This window comes from Populus euphratica, unplaced genomic scaffold (genome assembly GCF_000495115.2).
Source record: "Populus euphratica unplaced genomic scaffold, PopEup_1.0 scaffold41.1, whole genome shotgun sequence".
Classification (NCBI taxonomy): Eukaryota; Viridiplantae; Streptophyta; class Magnoliopsida; order Malpighiales; family Salicaceae; genus Populus; species Populus euphratica.
This window is the reverse complement of record NW_011499868.1, coordinates 994829-1017788: the sequence shown is the minus strand read 5'-3', so window position 1 is coordinate 1017788 and position 22960 is coordinate 994829. Positions and strand designations below refer to the sequence as shown.

The 22960-nt window shown below is 33.5% G+C and overlaps 4 protein-coding genes across 5 annotated transcripts; 1 reads left to right on the top strand and 3 right to left on the bottom strand.

Moving 5' to 3' along the window:
- Positions 1-87: 87 nt before the first annotated feature.
- Positions 88-1291, bottom strand: LOC105126582 (protein RADIALIS-like 3). Its single transcript, XM_011027486.1, has 2 exons — positions 731-1291; positions 88-357 (listed from the first exon to the last, which is right to left on the bottom strand). The coding sequence occupies exons 1-2, from the start codon at positions 1009-1011 to the stop codon at positions 336-338; spliced, it is 303 nt and encodes a 100-aa protein (XP_011025788.1). The 5' UTR covers positions 1012-1291; the 3' UTR covers positions 88-335.
- Positions 1292-2773: 1482 nt separating this feature from the next.
- Positions 2774-4434, bottom strand: LOC105126581 (protein RADIALIS-like 4). 2 transcript variants are annotated; one of them, XM_011027484.1, is made up of 3 exons: positions 4301-4434; positions 3409-3743; positions 2774-2952 (listed from the first exon to the last, which is right to left on the bottom strand). In XM_011027484.1, exons 2-3 carry the CDS (start codon positions 3690-3692, stop codon positions 2943-2945), a joined length of 294 nt encoding a protein of 97 aa, XP_011025786.1. In that variant the 5' UTR covers positions 3693-3743; positions 4301-4434; the 3' UTR covers positions 2774-2942. The 2 variants fall into 2 exon arrangements, with proteins under 2 accessions (XP_011025786.1, XP_011025785.1); XM_011027483.1 differs by lacking the exon at positions 4301-4434 and having other exon boundaries at positions 3409-3877.
- An 8653-nt stretch (positions 4435-13087) lies between these two features.
- Positions 13088-18665, top strand: LOC105126580 (FAD/NAD(P)-binding oxidoreductase family protein). The gene is made up of 16 exons (XM_011027482.1): positions 13088-13500; positions 13599-13760; positions 13865-14044; positions 14171-14228; positions 14579-14629; positions 14838-14920; positions 15465-15552; positions 16051-16092; positions 16183-16257; positions 16428-16496; positions 16590-16705; positions 17303-17415; positions 17505-17584; positions 17920-18040; positions 18286-18352; positions 18474-18665. Exons 1-16 carry the CDS (start codon positions 13244-13246, stop codon positions 18601-18603), a joined length of 1692 nt encoding a protein of 563 aa, XP_011025784.1. The 5' UTR covers positions 13088-13243; the 3' UTR covers positions 18604-18665.
- A 303-nt stretch (positions 18666-18968) lies between these two features.
- On the bottom strand, positions 18969-21281 carry LOC105126579 (AP-3 complex subunit sigma). The gene is made up of 7 exons (XM_011027481.1): positions 21054-21281; positions 20927-20969; positions 20774-20835; positions 20570-20666; positions 19889-19959; positions 19472-19563; positions 18969-19386 (listed from the first exon to the last, which is right to left on the bottom strand). The coding sequence occupies exons 1-7, from the start codon at positions 21120-21122 to the stop codon at positions 19320-19322; spliced, it is 501 nt and encodes a 166-aa protein (XP_011025783.1). The 5' UTR covers positions 21123-21281; the 3' UTR covers positions 18969-19319.
- Between the last annotated feature and the right edge of the window lie 1679 nt (positions 21282-22960).

The following is a 22960-nucleotide window of genomic DNA, read 5'->3' as shown; positions in this document are numbered from 1 at the left end:
TTCCTATCTTCTCTATGAATTTTCTGTTTCTAGCTTTGCCAGTATTTGTTGGAATCTTTTTGATTGTTGAGGGCCCTTTTGATTCTGAATTGAAATGCTTGTGATTTATTGTTGAATCTGTCAAATCTATATGCTGAGCCAGAGAGAATGCATCTTTCACATATTGATGACTAGTTAAGGAGAAAAGAAAATCAATACAAAGGAGAAAATGCTAATGTTTCATCTTTGGTACATATAATTATGTTTAGAGTTTATTATACTTGAAAGGAAAAAAGTTTAAGGGTGATGATGAATCAAGGAAAAATTGCCGTCTCTACAGCTGAGACCATTCTTCATTAGAGCTTCAGTTGCTGCAGCCTGCAGAAGAGAGGGTCAAGTAGGGAAACAGGACAAAACTGAAACCAGCTTCCATTTCACTGTTCATGGTACATTATGTATTGAAAAGATGAACCATGACGTTTAGGGTAACCAGTTTTCGTATCAATCGAGATTCCTTCATTACAACATTTTGTTACGTTCTACAAAATGGCATGATAATCTAAAAAAGATCGGCTTTTATGCTGCTTAGAATTCATTGTTTATCAGCTTGTGAATCTAAAAACTGCGAATCTAATAGATCACTCAATGCACAAAAGAATAATGCTTTGTTGGGCTAAACATTTAGCAATCTGTAGGTCCATTCTTTCTATTAATGACTTAGGAACTAGATATATAAGTATTAGTGTGTTACCTATCCCCTTCATTGCTCATGATGCTGTTTTCCTTGAAGCTTTCTTCATGATTCTTGTAATTTGGCAGCGGCACTTGGTCTGACTCGATTCTCTTGATATCGTCTAGAAGGATCTCATACTGCTTCCTCACTTCCTCTTCGGTTGTTTCTCCGACAAACGTGGCTATGTTTCGCCAACGATCTGGGCTATCCTTGTCATATATTGCAAGAGCGTTTTCGAACAACTTGTTTTTCTGTTCTGACCAATTTGAGTTAGGCTGTGGGAAAGAACTGGATCCCATTTCTCTTGCCGGGATAAGAGCGAAAACGGTGAAGCTAAGTTTTATAGTCTTGGGAATAAGATCGAGAATGTGATAGGGGATCAAATTTGAGTATGAAAACTAGAAAATGGAAGAAAAACTGACTGCTAGACAAGACTAGTGTGAAAATTCAGGAGGGTAGAAGCATGGAATGTGTGAATCATGAAAGAAGACTGAAGTGAAGTGTCTGGTGAGAAATTTAAGAAGTTGCAATGCAAGCCACGCTTAAATCTGAAACACTGTAGTTGACACTTGACATAAGTGACTGGTTACTATCTCAAAACGAGAAGAAACGTAGACGGTTAAGACAGATTGAACATTATATCCTATTTTTTTAGAAGGATCTAAATTCAGTTCAGAGATAAATTTATTTTATATGTCTTTGTGTATCTGATTCTGTCATGTAATACTAACCAAACGTAACTTGCAAAACTACAAGTCATGTAACGGAAAAACACCTCATAGTAGTAGAGTCTTGAGATCGGTGTTTTTGAGTTCGAGGATCACTTGATGCTATTTTGGAGGTGTTTACAATATTATTTGCAAGTACCATGTTTCATGCTTGTCTATTTAATAAGCATGTGGGCTTTCATTAGCAGGAAATTCGCTCCACAATCTTGAAAGAAACGAGACCCACTTCCCTGATCTGGACATTCAAATTATTTGTCATTTAGAAATCAGAACCAGTAATGCTCTCAGAAATTGCAAACCAGCATTTGTCAACAGTATCTGGCCCCTAGTTAACCGGTCCCGTAAGGTAGAGCATAAAGCTGATTCTGTTCTGTTCTCTTTGATGAAAAATCTATGGTCTTAGAACGAAAGGAAAAATGGGAAAGACCCTACGCAAAGATTCAGAAGGTGATCTAACGGATACCGGCACTTTGCATTTCTTCCACTTCCCAAGTACCCTGGCTAGTTTTTTAGCATGCTAGTTGAGCTATATTTTAGCTACATGTTGCAGTGCCTAGAATAAGAAACTAAATATACTAAAACTACATCATTTAAAAGTATTAAACCTCAGTGTTCATTATTGGCAAAGATCCATAATTGCTGGTGATGTTGTTAAGTCAAGATCTTATGCTGATTTAAAATATATAGAGAAGAAAGGCCAGTGCTTACTTTAGGCCAACTTGTTAGCACTTTTATGCTGGTAACATCCTCGACTCCTAAGCAAAGGCAAAGGTTTCATGGCGCAAGGGGGTATCGTAGGCAGAGATGAAGTAATTTCGTAATTCGTGCAGAAATTTTTGGCATGTTTGGCATTGGAAATCAAGTTGCTTCCTTGAGATTGACTGACTGACTAGGAACTGTAGGTTTGTCAAACTGTGATGCACATGATTTATGGACAAGCAAACACTTGAAAAAGGTCGGTTTTCTGTCTGCCAACCCATGGAAATATTGGTAACAGAGAGAAAACACATGTCTGAGTTTTTGACTGTAACATCATGTCCTCTTCCGAAGTAGAAATGATTATGCTGACAACGCCTCATGATTATCAATTATCACGAGCTCCTGGACTTATGATAGCATTTTTACTACACTATTAAACGGCACATTTTTCTTAGAGGATCATTTTCCCTTTCTGTATCCGCATTCTGCATGTTCCTGACTCTTTTCGTTTTTTCTATAGCGGAATCTGCATTTTATCTTTCGTTTTTTCGAATTCTGTATCTTGAGCTTTCAAATAAAATCGCTTGAGAAATCAATTTCATATGCTAGGAAAGAATGCATCCATGACTAATCATAAAGCAGAAAGGAGAGTTAACACAACGGATAAAATGCTTAACGCTGCTTCTTTGGTACATATATAAGATAGAAGTCATCACAATTAAGAGAGTAAAAAAATATTGACTCAAAACTTCAAGGAAAATAGCCGTCTCTATTGTTGAAATCCTTCTCCACTAGAGCTCTAGTTACTGCAGCCTGCAGAAGAGAAGGCCAAGTAAGGAAACATACGCAACATAATCAAATCATTTCATTCTTTCACCATCCCAGTTACTACTAGAAAATTGTTAAATAACAATAGAATATATTCCATTGGTAATTTTCAATGAAAATAATGACAGAAAATATTGGTTGGAAATTCCCAACATATATAAATTACAGAAGAAAAATATTTCATCACGAATTATCAATGGAAATACAGCTTATACACCGATGGAATCAATTTTTCAGTTGTGAATTACATTCAATAATGTTTTTCCAAATTTATAATAGCACAAAAATGAGATTTTTTTATATTAGAATTCATGACAAGTTTGTGAATCTAAATTAATCAATCCATATAAGAATTATGCTTTCGTGGACTAAACATTCAGCAAATCTCTTTGTTCATTCTTCGGATTGATGATTAAGGTGCCGATCATGTGTTAGAATTACCTCTCCTCTTCATTACCGATGATGTTTTCCTTTCTGCTTCCTTCATTCTTGTAAATCGGTAGCGGAACTTTGTCCGACTCAATGCTCTTTATATCATCAAGAAGGATCTCGTATCGCTTCTTTACTTCCTCCTCGGTTGTTCCTTTGACAATCTTGGCTATTTTGCCCCATCGATCCGGAGTGTCCTTATCATATATCGCAAGAGCATTTTCGAACAACTTGTTTTGTTCGGCTGACCAATTTGTGCTGGGCTGCGGGAAAGAACTTGATGCCATATCTCCCATAGAGATTTTAGAGAGGGTGGAGGATGCTTAAATGGCGAAACAAGTTTATGTCTGTCGGAAATAAGACAATATTGTAATTCAGGATGTCAAATTTGCGTATGGAAACAAGAGAATTGAAAGATAGCAGAAAGGCATGGTCTTCCCAAGAGATTCAATACAGTACAATAATATTGTAATTCAGGATGTCAAATCTGCGAATGGAACCAAGAGAATTGAAAGAGAGCAGAAAGGCATGGTCTTCCCAAGAGATTCAATACAGTACAATAATATTGTAATTCAGGATGTGAAATTTGCGTATGGAAACAAGAGAATTGAAAGATAGCAGAAAGGCATGGTCTTCCAAAGAGATTCAATACAGTACAATATTGTAATTCAGGATGTCAAATCTGCGAATGGAAACAAGAGAATTGAAAGATAGCAGAAAGGCATGGTCTTCCAAAGAGATTCAATACAGTACAAAGCACGAAATGTGAGTCAAGGAAAGGCGAGCATGGGAAGTTGCGATGCAAGTGTTTAAGCCCGATCAGCACGGTGTAAGGGATGATTTGCTAGTTGGCAAATACATATTGAAAATTTGCAAAAGTACACATTGTTTAATGGAAAAGTACCTCACAGCAGCAGTGTCGACATAAGTTTTTCGGAGGATCACTTGATGATGTTTGGATGTGATAATAATACCCATTGCAAGTACGATGTCTGTTTATTAAATGAGCATGTGGGAATTCATTGACAGGAAATTCACCTACCATTCTTGAAAGAAACAAATCCACTGGATACAAATATTCAAATGATTTTATCATTTGGTGCCAGTATTGTTCTCGGGAAAAAAAAAAAAAAAAGAGCCTCTTTGATAATCAACCTCGGTGGCGCAGGCGGGCGAGCCATATGATTTGATCATTTTAAACATTTGAATCTGCTACAAGTTGATCATCCAAGAAGCCTAGTATACTCGTTTATAAATGAATGGAACAAAGCTAAATTTAAAAAGAGATTTGTTTATGTCAAATGAACAACCTAATAAGAAAAGTCAATAACTTTTGTTCTGATATTATATTTTACATGCATGTTAGATCTAACCATAACAAATTGAGCTCCAAAAAAACCCTTAAATTAAACTTGAAAGATGTCAATTTCGTTACTTTTCTTTTTCTTTTTGAATTTTTAACTTAATTTTAGATTTTATATCGCTTTTATATTTGGTTTAAGATTCTAATTTTCTTATCTTAGAAAAGTTTGTTTCTTGCCCTCTATATAATATGCAGTAGTGATAAAGAGTGTAAATCCGCCAATTCTATTTTTCTCTGTGATTGCTGTTTTCTTGTGTTGTTTTTCACTTACTTAGTAGAATCTGTGGTCTGATCTCATATAACCCATCTCAGAAATTAAGAGCATAAATCCAATTGTGTCCACTTGATGAAAAATGGACTGTCCGATCTAGTTTCAGTCCCGGAACCCCCCAGATTCATGGTGGTGATCAAACTGAACTGACACTAACAGTTTGCCTTGCCGGTCCTCTTCTTCCGAAGTGACCGAACTTGATTTTATATATATGGTCCGAAAGTAAGTGTTCATTATTGCCAAAAATTTACAATTTGATATACTGCTAAACTGGTTTTTGAAAATCTTTTGCTGATTACAAACTGAGACGAGAGGCCATTACTTTAAGCCAACTTGTTATTAATCTGATGAGAATAATTTTGGTATTGACTCCTAGGCAAAGGCAAAGGTTTCGTAGGTGGGGGGTAATCTAGGCTGAGCTGGAGTTGTTCATATGTGTTGAAATTTCTGGCATGCTTTGGTCTCAATGACATTGAAAATCAAGTCGGATCCTAGAGATTACCTGATTAACTTAAAATAATGTAGCTTTATGAACTGTGATCATCATATTTTATTATAAAAACACACCCTTAAAACTATAATCTCATGTGGGGTCTGCAGTCTGTCTGCTTCGCTTTTCTTTGTCCACCTCTGGTCTCCAATAGCAGGTTGCGAAAATGCTGGCATTTGAAAAACACCGCGTCTGAGTTTTGACTAAGAACACAGGTCTAAAAGTGATCATGCCTCGAGGAATGCTACAATGCCTCATGTTTATCATGAGCTTTACCTTTTAGTTCAAGTTTTAACACCTTTTTTAGCCCATTTAATTTTTTTTGGCCCATTTAATTTTACTATCCCATGTGGTAGCATATTTAAACTTAAATAATTAATATCTGCTTTTCAATCTTCTCAGCACTTGATTGATTGTGGCTGGCTACCACATGCAAGCAACTTCCTTTTAGCTTTGATCTCTGCCTCCCCCACTACCGATACAAAGTTATCAATGATGTACAAACATATTCAAGAAGTTCGGTAACAATATTTATATATTAGATAATCAGTTAATTTTTTAATTTTAATAATTTAATTTATTTTTTTAATTTTAATAATTATTAGTTGATGTGTGATACATAATAATTCAAGGTAGTTAGTAAATGATACTTGTAAAAAATCATCTCTCATAAATATAAAAGTTCTTGGATGTGTTTAAATAAATATTTTTATAAAAAAAAATATAATAATATTTTAAAAAATTCATAAAATATTTATAGCTCATGAATTTTATCTTTTTATTAAAAAAAAGTCTAAAAAATTATTAACTTTGAGATATTTTAAATTGTATATTACTTAAAATAATATAAAATATTAAAAGATCCGGCATGGGATCTTGAAAGAATTTTTAATATAGTATTGAATTTGGACAAGTTACATAAACCTGTTAAAAATAAAAAATAAGTTTAGATATATTATCTAGATGCAAGCACTTAACTTCACACATGCTAGGGTATGTGCTCATGAGAGTATTTAAAAGTGCTCGGCAACGTTCCTTGGACTCAGGCAACCGGGCTCATTTCTCTTGGATACTGTTGTCTGTACCCATGTGCTTATGGAAAAGTTTTTTGAGCTTTTAGAAAGAATTTTAAGCTAATTAAATTTGAGTTTATATGTTATCTGTATGTAAACCTATCGATGGCTTAAATATGGCATACAACAAGGTACTTTAGTTGTTCAAGGTAAATGCTTTCCTCCTGCTATGCATTTTTATTTCAGCCTAGATATGATTCCTAGAGAGGCCACTGATCAGGAATTTTCATGCTTAACTGGTCATACAAAAAATATAGTCAGCTGTTAGAAGAAGGTCCTCAAAATACCTGCATAAACTTCTCTCCAAATAAATTGTTTAACTGCTGAGATAATTGAAGAACACTTCTGCATCAGTATATAAATTCTGACATAAAACAACGTAAATAAAGTTTGCTGTACACTCGAGAAGCAACTATAGACAGAAATACAACAAAAAGAAATTACTTTCAAGCTCTCTCCATGGAAAGCATGAGTGGCCAATTTGCGCAGATTAATCCATTTTCCATCCCTAGCTGCCACAAGTCCGCCCCCAAAGATTTTCTTTGAATAAAAGATTGCAGCTCAGACTTGAGGTAATTTCCATCTTTGTTGTTCAGTATCTCTTTAACCTGTTCAGGTTCTGCGACTTCCAATTGTGCTCCACTGCCTTTCCACCAAAAGAAATCCTTTCCTGCAGCAAAATATGGTAGAGATAAAATTAAACATGAGGTTGAACTCGAGGGAATGGTTGATGGCATAATTTCATGGGCTTGCTTATGGCCTCTTTTGTCAAGTCGAAGACCTCTTTCAAGTTTCCATGAAGGAATCTGAAAGAAGGGCATTCAACTCCTTTTGAGTACAAGGCAGACTGTACGTAAATTGGAGTCTGTTAAGGAACGTGATGATAATCAAAATTAAGCAGGGGCATACACAACTTGAAAGGAACATTATCGTGGTTCCCATGGTCACCACGGCCATGCTTCACTGAGTATGTACAGGGTTAGAAAATCTTCTTCTTTTAGCTATATAACTTTCAATAAGGATTTTTTTTTTTTTTTGTATAAAGAAGAGGGTTTAGACTATTTAGCTTATTCTTTAATAGAACTTTTTTCTCAACAATTTAAGTATAATTTTGGGGTTTGTGAAACTTTAGTTTTATTTTTTATATATATAAATTATGTCAATTGATATTATAACAGACTGACATGCTTGATGAAAAGAGATCGATATTGACAAATATCATCCCATCTCGCAATGCAAATCAAAGAGCGGAGATCGTTTAAGATACTCTGAGAGCTCAAGATAGTGCAAATAACTAGAGAATTGATTGGTTGAAGTTTTTGGTAGTAAACTTAACTAAGCAATGGGATGGATCAAGGTACAAACATGGATGATGATGAAGGACATGACTAAAGACATACCTCTAGGAAGACAAAACCCAAGTCATCCTACCTAGTGATATTGATCAACTAAATAAAGGTTAGGGCACTATGAAAGTTAAAAAGTTAGTGCAGAGAACTAAAGTTAGCGCAGAGAACTTTGTCATAAAGATTTGATAATTGGAGTGTTTAGTAGAGACTTAATTGAGGACTAGATCAATTATTAATGGAATGTGCATATAGGGATCATAATGAGGAGAGAGACTTGCACAAAGTCTTACATAGGTTAGACAAAACCTAGACATTGCTAAAAACAAAGTAAAAGTTGGAAAAAAAAACAACCGGTGAGATCATTAACTGGGTCATTACCTGTGTAATTAAAGTTTGAGTCTTAGCTGGGTTCTTTTCTCTGTATCTGGGTTTGAATTTCATTATGTATATCTATCATCCTCGTGGTGTCTTACCTGTTCACTAGATTTGCAGGATATTCAGTGAGCCGTGAGGATTAGTCATGGTGCGCGTAAGCTGACCCGAACACCCACATAAATAATAAAAAAAAAAGTTTGAGTCTTAATTTTTCATAAAGACCAATAATTAGTGCAATATTAAAGTAAAACACGCTTCCTAGTTAAGTAACACCAAAAGTGAGAATATTTCGCGTTTTCTTTTAAAATTTGTCCTTAGTCATTATATACCATTGAAAAATAGTTCATCGAAAGCCTTCGGGACGCACGAAGAGATACCCCCACTAAGAGATGAATTTTGATTAAAAATTTCAAGCAACCTTGCACTGAAGTAACAAATGGTCTGGAGTCTTTGCAAAAAAAAGGATAACAAGATTGATCAACTGGAACTAACAGTCTGCTAAAAAAGAAAGGGTTTTGTATATAATCTATTTTGCACAGCTAGCCATAAAAATGTCTGAATCTTTAGAGGGGCTGCAGAATCCCAGATGTTTGGCGTAAAAGAGCAAGTTCCATGATAATCCAACCCACCAATTAGTGTATTGCAAGATTTAACTGAAAATCTCCCATCTCTTTCAATATCGATCCAGATTTTAGCATCTGGTTTCCATTGAAACAACTGAATCTCGTTTAGAAAGCCTTGCAGTGAAAAAACTTGATCAAGCTCAAAAGCCCTTAAAATTCTATCGTCCAACCCAACTGCCAAGTCCAGAATCCATTATACCATGAGCCCATGTTCGAAATTGTCACAAGCTACCCAGCAGACAATCTGTACAATCTACCGTGTTTATGCTTCAGCGATGAACCTCCCAACCACGTATCATTCCAAAAGTGAACAGACTCGCCATTCCCGACTACTGATTACTATTATCTAATAAGCCAAAAACTGTTCTGATTTACTGTGGATTGTACATTATAGTTAACAATAAAACATTAAATTATTTATTTATCTTATTTTATCTTGTTTTGTTTTTCATTTTAAGCTGTGATGTTTTTTTTTTTTAGTTTTTTAGCTTTTTTTCCCTGTTTTTTTTATGCCTTTCAGGTTTTTTTTGGTTTCTTTTTAATAATTATTTTTATTTAATTTAGTTTGTTGATGTTAATTTTTTTAATTTAATTATTAGATTTTCATGATACGAATCTTGAGTTTAACATATTAACTTGATTTGAAGAGTTAACCTAGATTTCTTTTGCTTTTTTTTTATTAATTTTTTTTTGTTTATCTTAGTTTGTTAATGTTAAATTTTTTTTTTATTTAGTTATCAAACTTTCATGATATATATCTCAGGTTTGATGGATTAACCTAATTTCATGGGTTAACCCAGTTAATTATGGATTAAGCCGTCCATTTTTTTTTGTTTTTTTTAATAATTTTTTTATTTAATTTAGTTTGTTAATGTTAAATTTTTTATATTTAGTTATTATACTTTCATGACACGAATCTTGGGTTTAATGGGTTAACCTGGTTTGACGAGTTAACTCAAAGTTTTTTTTTTTGCTTTTATTCTTTTTAATTAATTTTTTTTCATTTAGTTTAGTTTGTTAATGTTAAATTTCTATTTATTTAGTTATCAAAATTTCATGATATATATCCTGGGTTTGACGGGTTAACCCGTTAATTTTTTTTTTTATTTAATTATCAAACTTTCATGATATGAATCTCAGATTTGACGGGTTAACATATCAAATCAGGTGAACCTAGTTAATTCAGATTTTTTTCTTTTTATTCATTAGGTTTTTTTTTCATGTTGGCTTTTTTCATTGTTTTTTTCTTTTTAATTATTACACTTTTATGACACAACTTTACAGTCAGACCCACATTCAAAGCTATTGGGTCTGGTGTTGTAGCCAGAGTCACTTAAATTTGAATCATGTAAATTTAATAATATTATAAATATTACTCTTGGATCAATTGTTGCTGTTAGACCCAAGGCCTTTAAGTATATTTTGCAGAAAGACTTAACACTCTTAGATCTTAGTATTTTTTATACAAGAAAAAAATATTAACCCGTGGTGTATGTCTTTTTTTTTTCTTTTTAAGCTTTTTTATTGTGAACTGCACAGTGCAGTTCATAGTGAAAAAGTTAATGTTTTTAGTTTTTCTTTTCTTTTTTTTTAATTAATTTTTTTAATTTACTTTCTTAATATTAATTTTTTTCTATTTAATTATAAGACTTTAATGACATGAATCCCAGATTTAATAAGTTAACCTGGTTTAACGGGTTAACCCAGTTAATTCAGATTTTTTTCTTTTTCTTCATTAGTTTTTTTCTTCGTGTGACCTTTTTTCTCTTTGCCTTTCCATTTTTAAGTAATCTTTATTTTTTTTTTAATTTAGTTCATTAATATTAATTTCACACTTTTATGACACGGATCTCAGGCTTAATGGGTTAACTTGATTTTGAGGGTTAACCTAGTTGATTTAGATTTATTTTTTTTCATTAGTTTTTTCTTCTAATTTTTTCTTTTAATATTGTATGCAGTTTATGGTAAAAAAAACTTATGCCTTTGGTTTTAGTTTTTTTTTTATGTCTTTCGTTGTGGACCGCATAATGTAGTCTACGGTGAAAAGGTAGATGATTTTTTTTTTAATTTAGTTTGTTGATATTAAATTATTTTCTATTTAATTATTAGTCTTTCATGACACGAATCTCAGGTTTGATAAGTTAACTTAGTTAATTTAGATTTTTTTTTTTATTAGTTTTTTTTCTTTCTATAGGTTTTTTTTCTTTTAACCCAGTTAGTTTATTTCTTTTTCTTTTTTATGCCTTTTACTGTAGACTGCATAATGCAGTCTATAGTGAAAAAAATGATGTCTTTTGTTTGTTTTTGTTTTTTTTTTAATTATTTTTTTAAATTTAGTTTATTAATATTAAATTTTTTTTCTATTTAGTTATCAAACTTTTATAAAGAATCTCGCATTTTACAGGTTCACCTAATTAATTATGGGTTAACCTGTCAATTTTTTTTTTCTATTTAGTTATCAAACTTTTACGATAAAAAGTTTAAGAGTTGACGGGTTAACCTGATTTGAGAGGTTAACTCAGTTAATTTAAATTTGTTTTTTCTTCATTAGTTATTTTCTTCATGTTGGTCTTTTTTTTCTATGTTTTTTTTATATAATTAATCTATTTAATTATCATATTTTTATGATACAACCTTGCAGTTAGACTCACATCTAAAGCTATTGAGTCTGGTATTGCAGCCAAACTCACTTAAACTTGGGTCATGTAAGTTTAATGTTATTATTAACATTATAAATATTAGTCCTGAATCAAGCATTACAACCAAATCCAAGACTTTTAAATATAATTTTATAAAAAAATATGATATTTTTAACTCTTAATATTTTTTATATTTTTATATATAAAAATTAACTTACAACTTCGCGCGACTCATCTAACTATTCTATAACTATTTCTTGAAGTTTCTACACTAATTTCTGATGGATTTATTGTTTTTATTATTCCCTGGCAAATACCTGATAGTTTCATGCTGCAATAAGGAAGACAATTCTCAAAACTTAGGATGTACTTTTTTTCAGATTAAATCGCTCCATTTACCTTCACATTCCGTGCTTAGTCACCAAAGCCATTTGAATAACATAGCTTTATTCTTTTCGAGTAAGGATCTGATATCTGAACCTCCACAGGTCTTTTCTCTGATAACTGTGCACCATTGAACCTTGCAAATCTTTCTTTGTTTAGCAACCCCTGCCTAGAGGAATCTTCTTTGAATGTTTGAATGGATGTGAGAAGCCTGCATACCCCTTTGGGCATTAAGAATATTAACATAAAGTAAAGGGGCAATGAGTTTAGAACACTCTTAATCATGCATATTCTTCCTGCCATACCATGCATCCTCCCTTTACATGATTCTTAAAAGAAGAAATTTGATTCATGCTGATTAAACTTCTGTCCTATTAATCTGGAAAATCTTTTCAAAAAACAGTAGCTTAACACTCTCTTTCATGTATAATTCTGTATAATCTTGAATGTTATTTTTATATATATATATATATATATATATATAGAGATTTAGACAAGCATATAAGTTATTATGTTCTTGTTGAGATAAATCCGATCTAATTATCAATTGATTTTGATATTTTATTTGAAAAACGAAAAGATAACTTGATATGGAAATTCAACTTCGGAAGCATTGATTTCAATCTTCCTACTTTCTTGCTGCACACGACCTCCCCTCCTCCTCCCCTTCTTCTTCTTCTTCTATTAACAATTGTGAACACTGATTAATCTGACCAAGGCCCGGTGGCTAGTTCCTCTTATTGGGCTTAGAGATTCTTTCTCGAAAATTTGTTTGTGATGATGCAAGGGTGGGATAATTTCATTTTCCTCCTTGAAACTTAGGAAAATTATCAATTCTTCCCAAGAATTTAGGTCAATCGATTCCTGAACTTTTCGAAAAGGTTCAGTTTACCCTTCACATCAATCTTCATTAAGAGAACTAATGGAAGGTGACTTTCATGTCAGTAGTTTTCTTTCCAGATGTGCATTCTTTGATTAATTATATATTTTTTCATGTGTGGATTCTTTTGCTAATAAATTGTAGTTCAATTACTCTGTTCTCTTTCAAATCTTTTTTGTAAGAAAACAATGAATGGATTGTTTCAATTTTTCTTTATAGATTTGAATAATTTTATAGAATAATTGAGAATTTATAATTAAATTAGTAGTTCTTCATTTATAAATTTTAGTTCCACTAAATTGAGACCATCTTTCTCTCACCACAACTATTCATTTTAAAGAATCGCCAACAGAAACAAGCCAAACAGAAACTTTTTTTATTTTAAGAAAAAAACACCGTAATGTGGCGACGGAGCTTTAGCACGGCGACCAACGCCTCGACCGCACTGAAGGAGAAGAAATGGGACGCGCTGGTGATCGGCGCCGGCCACAACGGCCTAACAGCTGCCGCTTATTTAGCTGGCTCCGGCCTATCCGTCGCCGTTATTGAACGCCGCCACGTCATCGGTGGAGCTGCCGTAACGGAAGAACTGATTCCAGGCTTCAAGTTCTCTCGCTGTAGTTATCTCCAAAGTCTCCTCCGTCCTTCACTCATCAAGTAAACTACATACATAAAATCTCTATTTTCATTTTGTTTTTTTAAAAGTCCGCGTTTGACATGTCGTTTTAATAATCGTTATTTATCCGTGCTTGAAGAGAGTTGGAGTTAGGGAGGCATGGATTGAAGTTGTTGAAGAGGAGTCCGTCGTCGTTTACGCCGTGTTTAGATGGAAGCTACCTTTTATTAGGGCCTGACAGAGAGCTTAATCATTCAGAGATCTCTAAGTTCTCTGTTAATGACGCCAATGCATATCACAGGTAATGATTAGTTTTCTTTCTTTCTCTCTTAATTAGTTTTTACCTTTGAGATAAATGGTTTGTTTTGTTTATTATTTTTTAATAAAAAAAACTGGCATTTGCAGATATGAGAAGCAGCTAGAGAGTTTCTGTAAGTTGATGGATCCTTTGTTGGACTCGCCACCACCAGAAACTGCGCAAAATGGAGCGTCTTTTAATGATCGATTGAAGGGCAAGTTGAGAAAATGGGCTTTTTGGGCAAGTTTTATGCGGCAAGCACTCTCATTAGGGCAAAAAGATTTGGTGTAAGAGCTCTTTTAGTTATCCAAGTCCGTGGGTTTGGTTAGGTAGTAGAACTAAGTAAGAAAAGGCTATTAGGAATTCTGATATTCAAACTTTGAATCTTAGGAAATGCTTGCTGATTTTGGCAGGGATTTTATGGAGCTTTTGCTGTCTCCAGCTTCGAAGGTTTTGAATAAATGGTTTGAGGTTTGTTATCTAACTAGTTTTCTTAGTACTTTATTCTCTAATTCAAAGAAGGAAATTTTCGAGAAGTTTTTTTTGTTAATTCCTTTCATTTGTTTATATGTAGCATGTTCATAATGTGTTTAAGTTCAAGAATAGCAATAAAATAAAAACTGTTTAAAGCATACAATTATGAGTGGATGTCGCTCATTTTTCTCTAATGGTAACAAAGTGATAGCAACTAATTTTGATGAAGTTTTGGTGATTACATTTGCTTTGTAAATATGATATTGTTTATAACATGCATTGGATTCGAATCTTTGTTGTGTTTTTATGATTTTTGGCTTTTTAATCTTCTGCTGCTGAATTTACAGACAGATGTTCTTAAGGCAACTCTTGCAACAGATGCTGTGATAGGTTCTACGGTAAGATTCCAGCACCAATGTGGAAAATTAGTTTTAGATCTAGTACATTTCATGTAAAACACTCAGCAGGCAGCAGCACACAGTGCACACGCAGAGGCTAACTTACTCCCCTCTAACGATGAAAATATGGAAGAGAGGGGGTTCGGAAGAAGAAAGCAAACACTGTGGATTGAACCATTTTTTTTTGGTTTCTTGAATGTATATGCAGGCAAGTGTCCATACACCAGGTAGTGGGTATGTTTTGCTACATCACGTGATGGGAGAAACTGACGGGGAACGTGGAATTTGGTCGTATGTATTTCCATTGTCATTTTGATGTGTTGATTGTCAATCACAGAAATAGAAAGCTGTAAATTGCCTAGATCACTTTATTTTTTATTGCTCTAATGTGTTACTAGTAATCACCTTTTTTTTTTTCTTTAGTCAGAATCAGGCTAATCTAACTAAATTGTGATGTGGCATTGAATCTCAGTGCAGTCATTTTGTCTTCAAAAAGGAAAGGTTTCTGCATCGTCCATCAGTTTAACAAGAAAAGCTTGTAGAACTTTCTAAGTTGAGAGTACCTCCAATATGCGTATGCTCTTTGTATGTGAAACATTAGGATTGTTATGTTGAAGCTCATGAAATAGACTTCCTCTAATCTTCTTTCACTAACTCACAAATTTGGCTTCATCTAAATTCTCAATTTAATTCATTTGACTCATCTTTTCTTTACCTTGCATATTGTTCCTCACACATTTTCTTCTTTCAGATGTATAAAAACGTAGTGTGCCTTTGTCACATTATAAGCACCACATTCATCAGCAATTATACATGAGAAATCATATATTTGTAGGTATGTTGAAGGTGGGATGGGTTCAGTATCCTCTGCTATCGCAAATGCTGCTAGGGAATCTGGGGCTCATATTGTGACAAGTGCGGAGGTATCTTTGGTTCAATTACTCTTATCTTTCTTAAGGCACCTGCTGCAAGTGAAAACAAACAATATACATCTGAAAATGAAAGGAAAGTAGCTATCTTTGGATGGATAACTGATTGTTTGTCCCTGAACTGCCTACCTCTTAATATGAAGTTTGGAATCATTCTCGATGCGAACTCAGCTGAAGTTAATTCATGATGCTTTGATCATCATTTCTTTTCTCTACATGAATATGGCTTTGTATGTTCATGTTAGCATCTGTTACGCTTTGGAGATTAAGTTGAATTTCTTATGCTACTTCTGAAATGCCTTAATAATGACGGTAAGGTTAATTAAACTTAATTAGCTAAGATATATTGATTCATCAATCACTGTCATGTAAGTTGAGAGCCAATCATGCTTTCATTTCCTAAACTTCACTTGTATGTATGTTTAGCTGTTTGCATTGGTGTCTTGTGGAATTGTTCTAGGCTATCTTTGATATTTTCTTTTCTGTGTACAGGTTTCACAATTGATGATCAAGGATTCTGGCACTGTGAATGGGGTTAGTTCATTAACCAGTTCTATATATTAAGTGTGTTTAAAATCTCAAATCAAACTAATCAGATACAGTGAACATGATCAAATTATTTAGGTATTACTGGCTGATGGTACAGAAGTTCTCTCTCCAATTGTTCTGTCAAATGCCACTCCTTATAAAACTTTCTTGGTAAAATTTGAATTCTGTTCTTCCATCATTTATTTTTCTGAGATGGACAGCCTATTGAGTTTGTAAAAGCGATACTGGAAATATCATGTATACCGAGCTTTTGTTTTTAAATTAACTTATGTCCTAAACAAACTTTGATTTTGGTGATGTATTATGCATTTATGGCACAGGAATTAGTCCCTAACAATACCCTTCCTGATGATTTTACCCGTGCCCTGAAGTACTCTGACTATAGCTCTGTAAGCTTGATTTTTTTACTTGAAATTTCTGTCATACATGCGTAGCTTGATTCTATTTAGACCCAATCTTCATGGTTCCGCAAACAAATACAGGCAACTACAAAGATTAATCTAGCTGTTGATAAACTCCCCCAATTTCAATGCTGCAAGTTGAATCATCCTGATGCTGGTCCTCAGCACGTGGGCACTATTCATATTGGTTCAGAGAGGTATCCTTTTAGATCTGCAGTACTGTTCTGTTGATTCTTGACCTAATCTATAAGACTCTTGATTTTTAAGTTTTAAAGTGGGCATTGAGACCCAAATAGAGTAGAAGGATCATAACCCAATCATGGGCCAAAATTTTCTTCTAGTTTTCTGCTAGCTGATCTCAATTTAGGGAGACACTAGAACTTGCACGGTGATGTAATTGATTGATTTAGCCAGCTTTTCTTTTGCTGCTGTTTGTATAATGTGTTTCAGTTTGTTATTTGTTAGAATTGAAACAGGAAGTAGGGGTGTGTATACTGAACAGGTAACTCATTTCTGCTGATTTTCTTACTAGTGACATCAAGCTGGAAAGAAATAGATGTAATCATGCAAAAAGTTCTTAGCAATAGAGTTGGATATCTTGTAGAATTACTGGTCGTTACAATGGTGGCTGGAAAAAACATCCAGCCCAGTGGACAACTACTGAAAACTGTAAAACATTACTGGATGATCCCGCAAACAAACTATCACCACCTTTTATTATTAGATTTGATTTGACTACCTTAATGGAGAATTGACAATCCATTGCACACTTTTGTTCTGTCTTTCTTTAAAAGTATGGAGGAGATTGATTTGGCTTGTCAAGATGCTGTCAATGGGGTACCATCAAGAAGGCCAGTTATCGAAATGACAATTCCTTCTGTATTGGACAAAACAATTTCTCCTCCTGGTACATGAAACTTTGTTTTTGATGCAACTTAATCTGTTGTAATTTCCTGTATTGGACAACACCATTGGAATGTTACCCTATCTTTGCAGGTAAGCATGTGATCAACTTGTTTGTCCAGTACACACCCTATAAGCCATCAGATGGAAGCTGGGGAGATTCTGCTTATAGAGTAAGTTAAATTGTTGAAATTTTAGCCTCTAATTCCAAGGTTGGGAACTTAAACATTACTGCGACCTTATAATTGGTCCCCCTGTGCCTGCTATCTAGGCTGAGTCTCTTAGTGTTTGACCAGAAGATCTCGTTTTTCTTCTTTTACAATGTCAGCTAGTAGTTATTACAGTCTTTAAGTTTTATACGTGATAATGCTTCTAATTTCTGATGCTACATGTGATTCTCACTTCCATCGAGTAAAAGGTGCAAACTTTCATGGAGTTGAATGTACTACATTTTCATTTTGCTGTCTAATCTTTTGTACTCTGAAAAAAAAAATGATCTGCTTTATAGGAATCATTTGCACAAAAATGTTTTAGCTTGATCGAGGAATATGCCCCTGGGTTCAGCTCATCAATCATTGGCTATGACATGTTGACTCCACCAGATCTTGAAAGGGAAATTGGTCTTACAGGTACCGTTTCGGCACCAATTATCTGCTTTTGGATCTTAGACAGGTCATTTCGTAACAATGAATGAGACAAGGAATACGGCCACGAAGTTACCGCCATTAGATAATTAGAATTAGGTCCTCGTAGTACACAATCTTCAAAAGATGATTTGTTTTTAAGCGATCAGTCTCAAATTTAACTGAACTCCAGATTCTCCAGGTTCTTAACAAGCTACTAAATTTCCTGATACTTGAATGGTTTCTTACAGGAGGGAATATATTCCACGGTGCTATGGGATTGGATTCCCTTTTCCTCATGCGACCAGTGAAAGGATGGTAACTCTAACAAGTAGATTTTTAAAGAGTAACAAATAGGATGCTGTTGCTAAAAATAAAAAATAAAAAATAAAAATCATGCATGGTATTCTAAACAAGTTATTTTTTCTTGACCATACAGGTCGAGCTATAGGACTCCTCTCCAGGGGCTGTATTTGTGTGGAAGCGGAACCCATCCAGGGGGTGGTGTGATGGGTGCACCTGGACGCAATGCTGCACATGTCGTTCTTCAAGATGTTGAAAAACCTTGAACCGATTCTATTGTTAAGGGTGTGTTTTGCATCGTTTTCAAAAAATTTAAACTTTTTTTTCTTGGTTAAAATAATTTTTTATTAATTCATTTAGATATGTAGATGTTAAAAATAATTTTTAAAAATAAAATAATTTTATTTTAATATATTTTTAAATAAAAAACACTTTTAAATTATTATCCTGCTATTTCCAAACATGTCCTAATCGTTGTTTGTCTATACAGTATGAGCTTATGGTTTTTGATGATTGATCTGTTCTCTTATTTCCTTAAAATACACTTAAAATAACTTTATCCTAGGAATTGTTTCAAAGCCTAGACAACAAACTCATAAGCAGCTTAGCAATTAAGAAATGTGGCCCTTCCTGAAACAACATTTTAAAAAGTAGGGGTTCCCTCGCCTGTTCTAAGGCCTATTTCAATGCAAGAATGTTCGGAAATCACAAACGGGAAATATCATAGAACAAACAGCAGCAATACAAGGATTTTCCGATGGCTAGCCTTGAGCATCCAATTTTTACTAGCCTTGAGCATCCAATTGTTACCGAGTTAGTTAGCGACAAATCTAGATTATAGAATCTAAATCTCAGTTTAGCATTGAAAGAATTGCTAGTGCATCAAACTCCGTTTACTGCATGAGCTTGCATCAAAACTGTTTGACTGCCGTAACATTTTGAAGAGTCCATCGGTTATTCCAACATCGTTCTAGATAATGTATTACCGGCCCCGCCAACCAGAAACTGTTTTGGGGACTAATGAGATGGAATTTGAGGCTGCTTCTGACCTGCATCAATTTAGATATAATCCATTAACTCATCGTAGCCATGGACAATAACCGTACACACATAAGGGAGGGAGGGAGGGAAGACTTTGATATTTCTTCAACGGCTCTCATAACTTCTGTAGAACTTGTTTCCAACACTTGACCTCCAGAAATTATCTCATCTATAATAGCATGGAGCTGCAAAAGAAAGACGAAAGCTTAGTTTCAATAGAAAATATTTGCACGATACCACTGGCAAGTCGAACATTAAGAACTTCAGCTTATATGATCAAGTGAGAACTCCTAAAAAAATAGTCAATTGATTCGATGATGGTGATTTCCACAAGCAATTGGCAATAAAATCTCTAAAATGTACGCCCTCCTATCCAGTGGGTCGTTAAATAAATATACAATAATGTCGGTTGAGTACATTTTCTTCATCCTATTTGGAAGTTGAAAACCTAAATCCCAAAGCACTATCAGCGCAACAAAAAAGCTAAGAAGAAATGGGGAATCCACATACCTTGCTGTAATTGAACACAATGTCAAGCTCGCATACATTCCTGAAGCACTTGTCCAACGTTTCTACAAAAACTGAAAGGCGGGAGGATTTACATAAGCGAAAAACACAAAAGGAATGTTAGCAATAAAATAAAGGAAGCACTTATATTTGTGGCAAGAACACGACCTATAAGCTTAATCTTTTGTCCTTCATAATGCAGGTTAAAAGGATACCAGGAGCTATCAACAATCTAAAAAGGGTCCTAAAAGTTGTCAACTGTACCGTTTCAAGTGCTAAATGAACATCCTCTTTGTGATTATATAAGAACAAATCCACTTCAGATGACAATAAATCTTCAGACCATAAACCATTTTGCCGCCAACCAAATGAACCAAAAATGCAGTTAAAGCAGTTGATGGGTTTTGATACATTGAAACATCCAGTTTTCCTCAAGTGGTTTTGCCTCTATCAAACAATTATCAATACCAGAGTTCAATTCTATACAATTCCAATGCCATTCAGCCCGCCTCCTTGCATCTTTCTCGCAGCTAAATCATTGGTTCATTCATTACTCCAAAATTCTCAAAATCCATCAGCCTCTCTACCATCTACCTTCCACTTGATAACAGCTAGCAATAAACCATTTTGCAATAATCCATTTTTTTCATATCATTCAATCATGATTAGTAAAAGTAGTAGTACCTTGTATGAGATCAAGCATCGCAAGCTCGTTCTCAGAACTATCAAACACAAAGACAAAGTACAATGTTGCATAATGTTTGTACACAAGACGACTATCCTGCCCACATAGAACAGAAAAATCATAGAAATCCCCAAATGCAAAGACAACCAACCGCAATCAAATCAAATCAAAATTCAGAAATGAAACAAAATAAGCAAATTTACCGGGCCGAAGATTGAATCAGCCTCCATGAAGTTGCTAACTTTCTCAGATCTACTACACAACACTACGGCACATAAAAATCAAAATCCAGAATCAGAAAATGACACAATCATCAACAGAAGAGCAATAAAAAAAGTGATCAGATCAATCTCAACCTCCAAATACACCGCGTATAAGCTCTTGCTGCTTCTCTACAGTCTGACATCATCAACGAAACAAAATTTTAATAATTTGTTCGTGAATCTTTATGAAAGAAAGTTTGTTAAAGAGAGAAATTGTTACCAAAAACTCGTAGAATTTGGTAAGGCGAGGTTTGCCTTGGGTGTTAATCACCAGCACCGCTTTTATCATGTTAGCTTTCTCAATATCTCGTGCCTCTTAATGATTCCTAGTTCCTGTGTTTCCAGCTTTTGGGTTATCTTCTCTCGCTCCCTGTTAGCTGTATGTATCTTATGTTATGATCTATGTCTCCTTCAGCCCTTCTCGAATGAAAGCTTGTTAGTAGATCCAGAAGAATCTTCTTATTCGTAGCTACAATCATCGATCCGAGGTGGATCTGGTTCAAGTCCAAGGCCTGGGTCCATAGTCAGGGAGACCGACTCAGGTGACCCTCATATTAATTTAAATTTTTTAAAAAGATTTAAAATCATATTGTTCTCATAAAAAAAAAAATATCAGATTTTTTACTAGCCCAACACAAGCTAGATTTTAAATCTTATTGGGTTGATTTGTTGGACCGGATCTTATAAGAATGGATTTATTCAATCTGTCCCTAGAGATTTTACTATTTATACTTGCTGTCAGCATTTAGCAAGGACCAAAGTATAAATAATTTTTTTTTCAAAGCAGGATAGTTTAAAAACTTAATTCCCAAGCAAGGAGTTTTTAAGTTTATTCTTCAAATTAGGGTATATGTAAACTGCACATCAGCAATTTGCAGCCTTTCTTCTTTATAATATTAACAGGATTCTAACTAAATAAAAAATTTTATTCCAAATATATTGATTAAAAAAATAGAAAATAAAAGTAGTAAACTCTCTCTCATTCTGGTTATTGCATTCTAACTTTTAATGAAGTGTAGCAGTAATCTCACTGATCTCTGTTTCCTTAAACAAGATTGAGGTTTAAAACACAAAGTTAGCATGATCTTGATCATGGGACGGTTGTGCAAGAGAGATGTTCCATAAAAAAATTAAAAGAAATCCTTAGTTTTGGTATGATTTTTTTTTTTATGGATTAAACCTACTTATGAAGCTTAGATTATTTCATGCTTGAATTGGATCAAGTATGGATAGTATGGTAGTGGTTATTTTTCAAATAATTTTTTTGTGTTAAAATATATGCTAATAATTTTTTTTATTTTTTAAAAATTATTTTTAATATTAATATATCAAAACGATTTAAAACATATAAATTATATTAAATTTTAATAAAAATAAAAAATAAATATTTTTAAAAACACAAATTTAACCGTGTTTCCAAATAACTCCTAACTAGATCTAACTTAAAGCTAGGTATTTTCAATGCCTAACTTGTCAAGTGAAATTTAAAAAATTCTGATGGAAACTGTTTTTGTGAATATTTATCAATTGCTTTATTGTCTTGACATATAAAACTTCAGTAACTTTATTTTCTAACTTTTCATAAATGAAATTAGGATCGATTCTCACATTATCATATTGTATTTTAATTAATTATTGATTGATTGTCATAATATAACCTCATAGTATCACGAGATAAATAGCCCAACTCCTTCATCAAACATTTCAGCCATGGCAATTCATACACAGCCTTAACCATTGCTTCGTAATCAACTTCTAAAGTAGATAAGATTATTATATTTTTATTGTTTTATTTTTTTAATAAATAAATTCAATAAACACAATTGAATAAATATTTCTTGTTATAAAATCAAATATATTAATTTAGATCTATCTTTAATTTTTTTTAATAACTTTTTATTCATTTATTCATATAAATAATTATTGATTTATTTAATTGAATATTTACATAAGATTTTGAATTTACACTGCAAATATTTTTATATAAACAACACATAAAAAAAGCTTATATATCCCTTAAAAATACAATCAACGACGGAACACGCTCAGATTAAATAGCTAGTAATAAAAACATAAGAAGGTGGTAGCAATAACTTGGGGGGGTGGGGGGGGGGGGGGTCCCCCGTT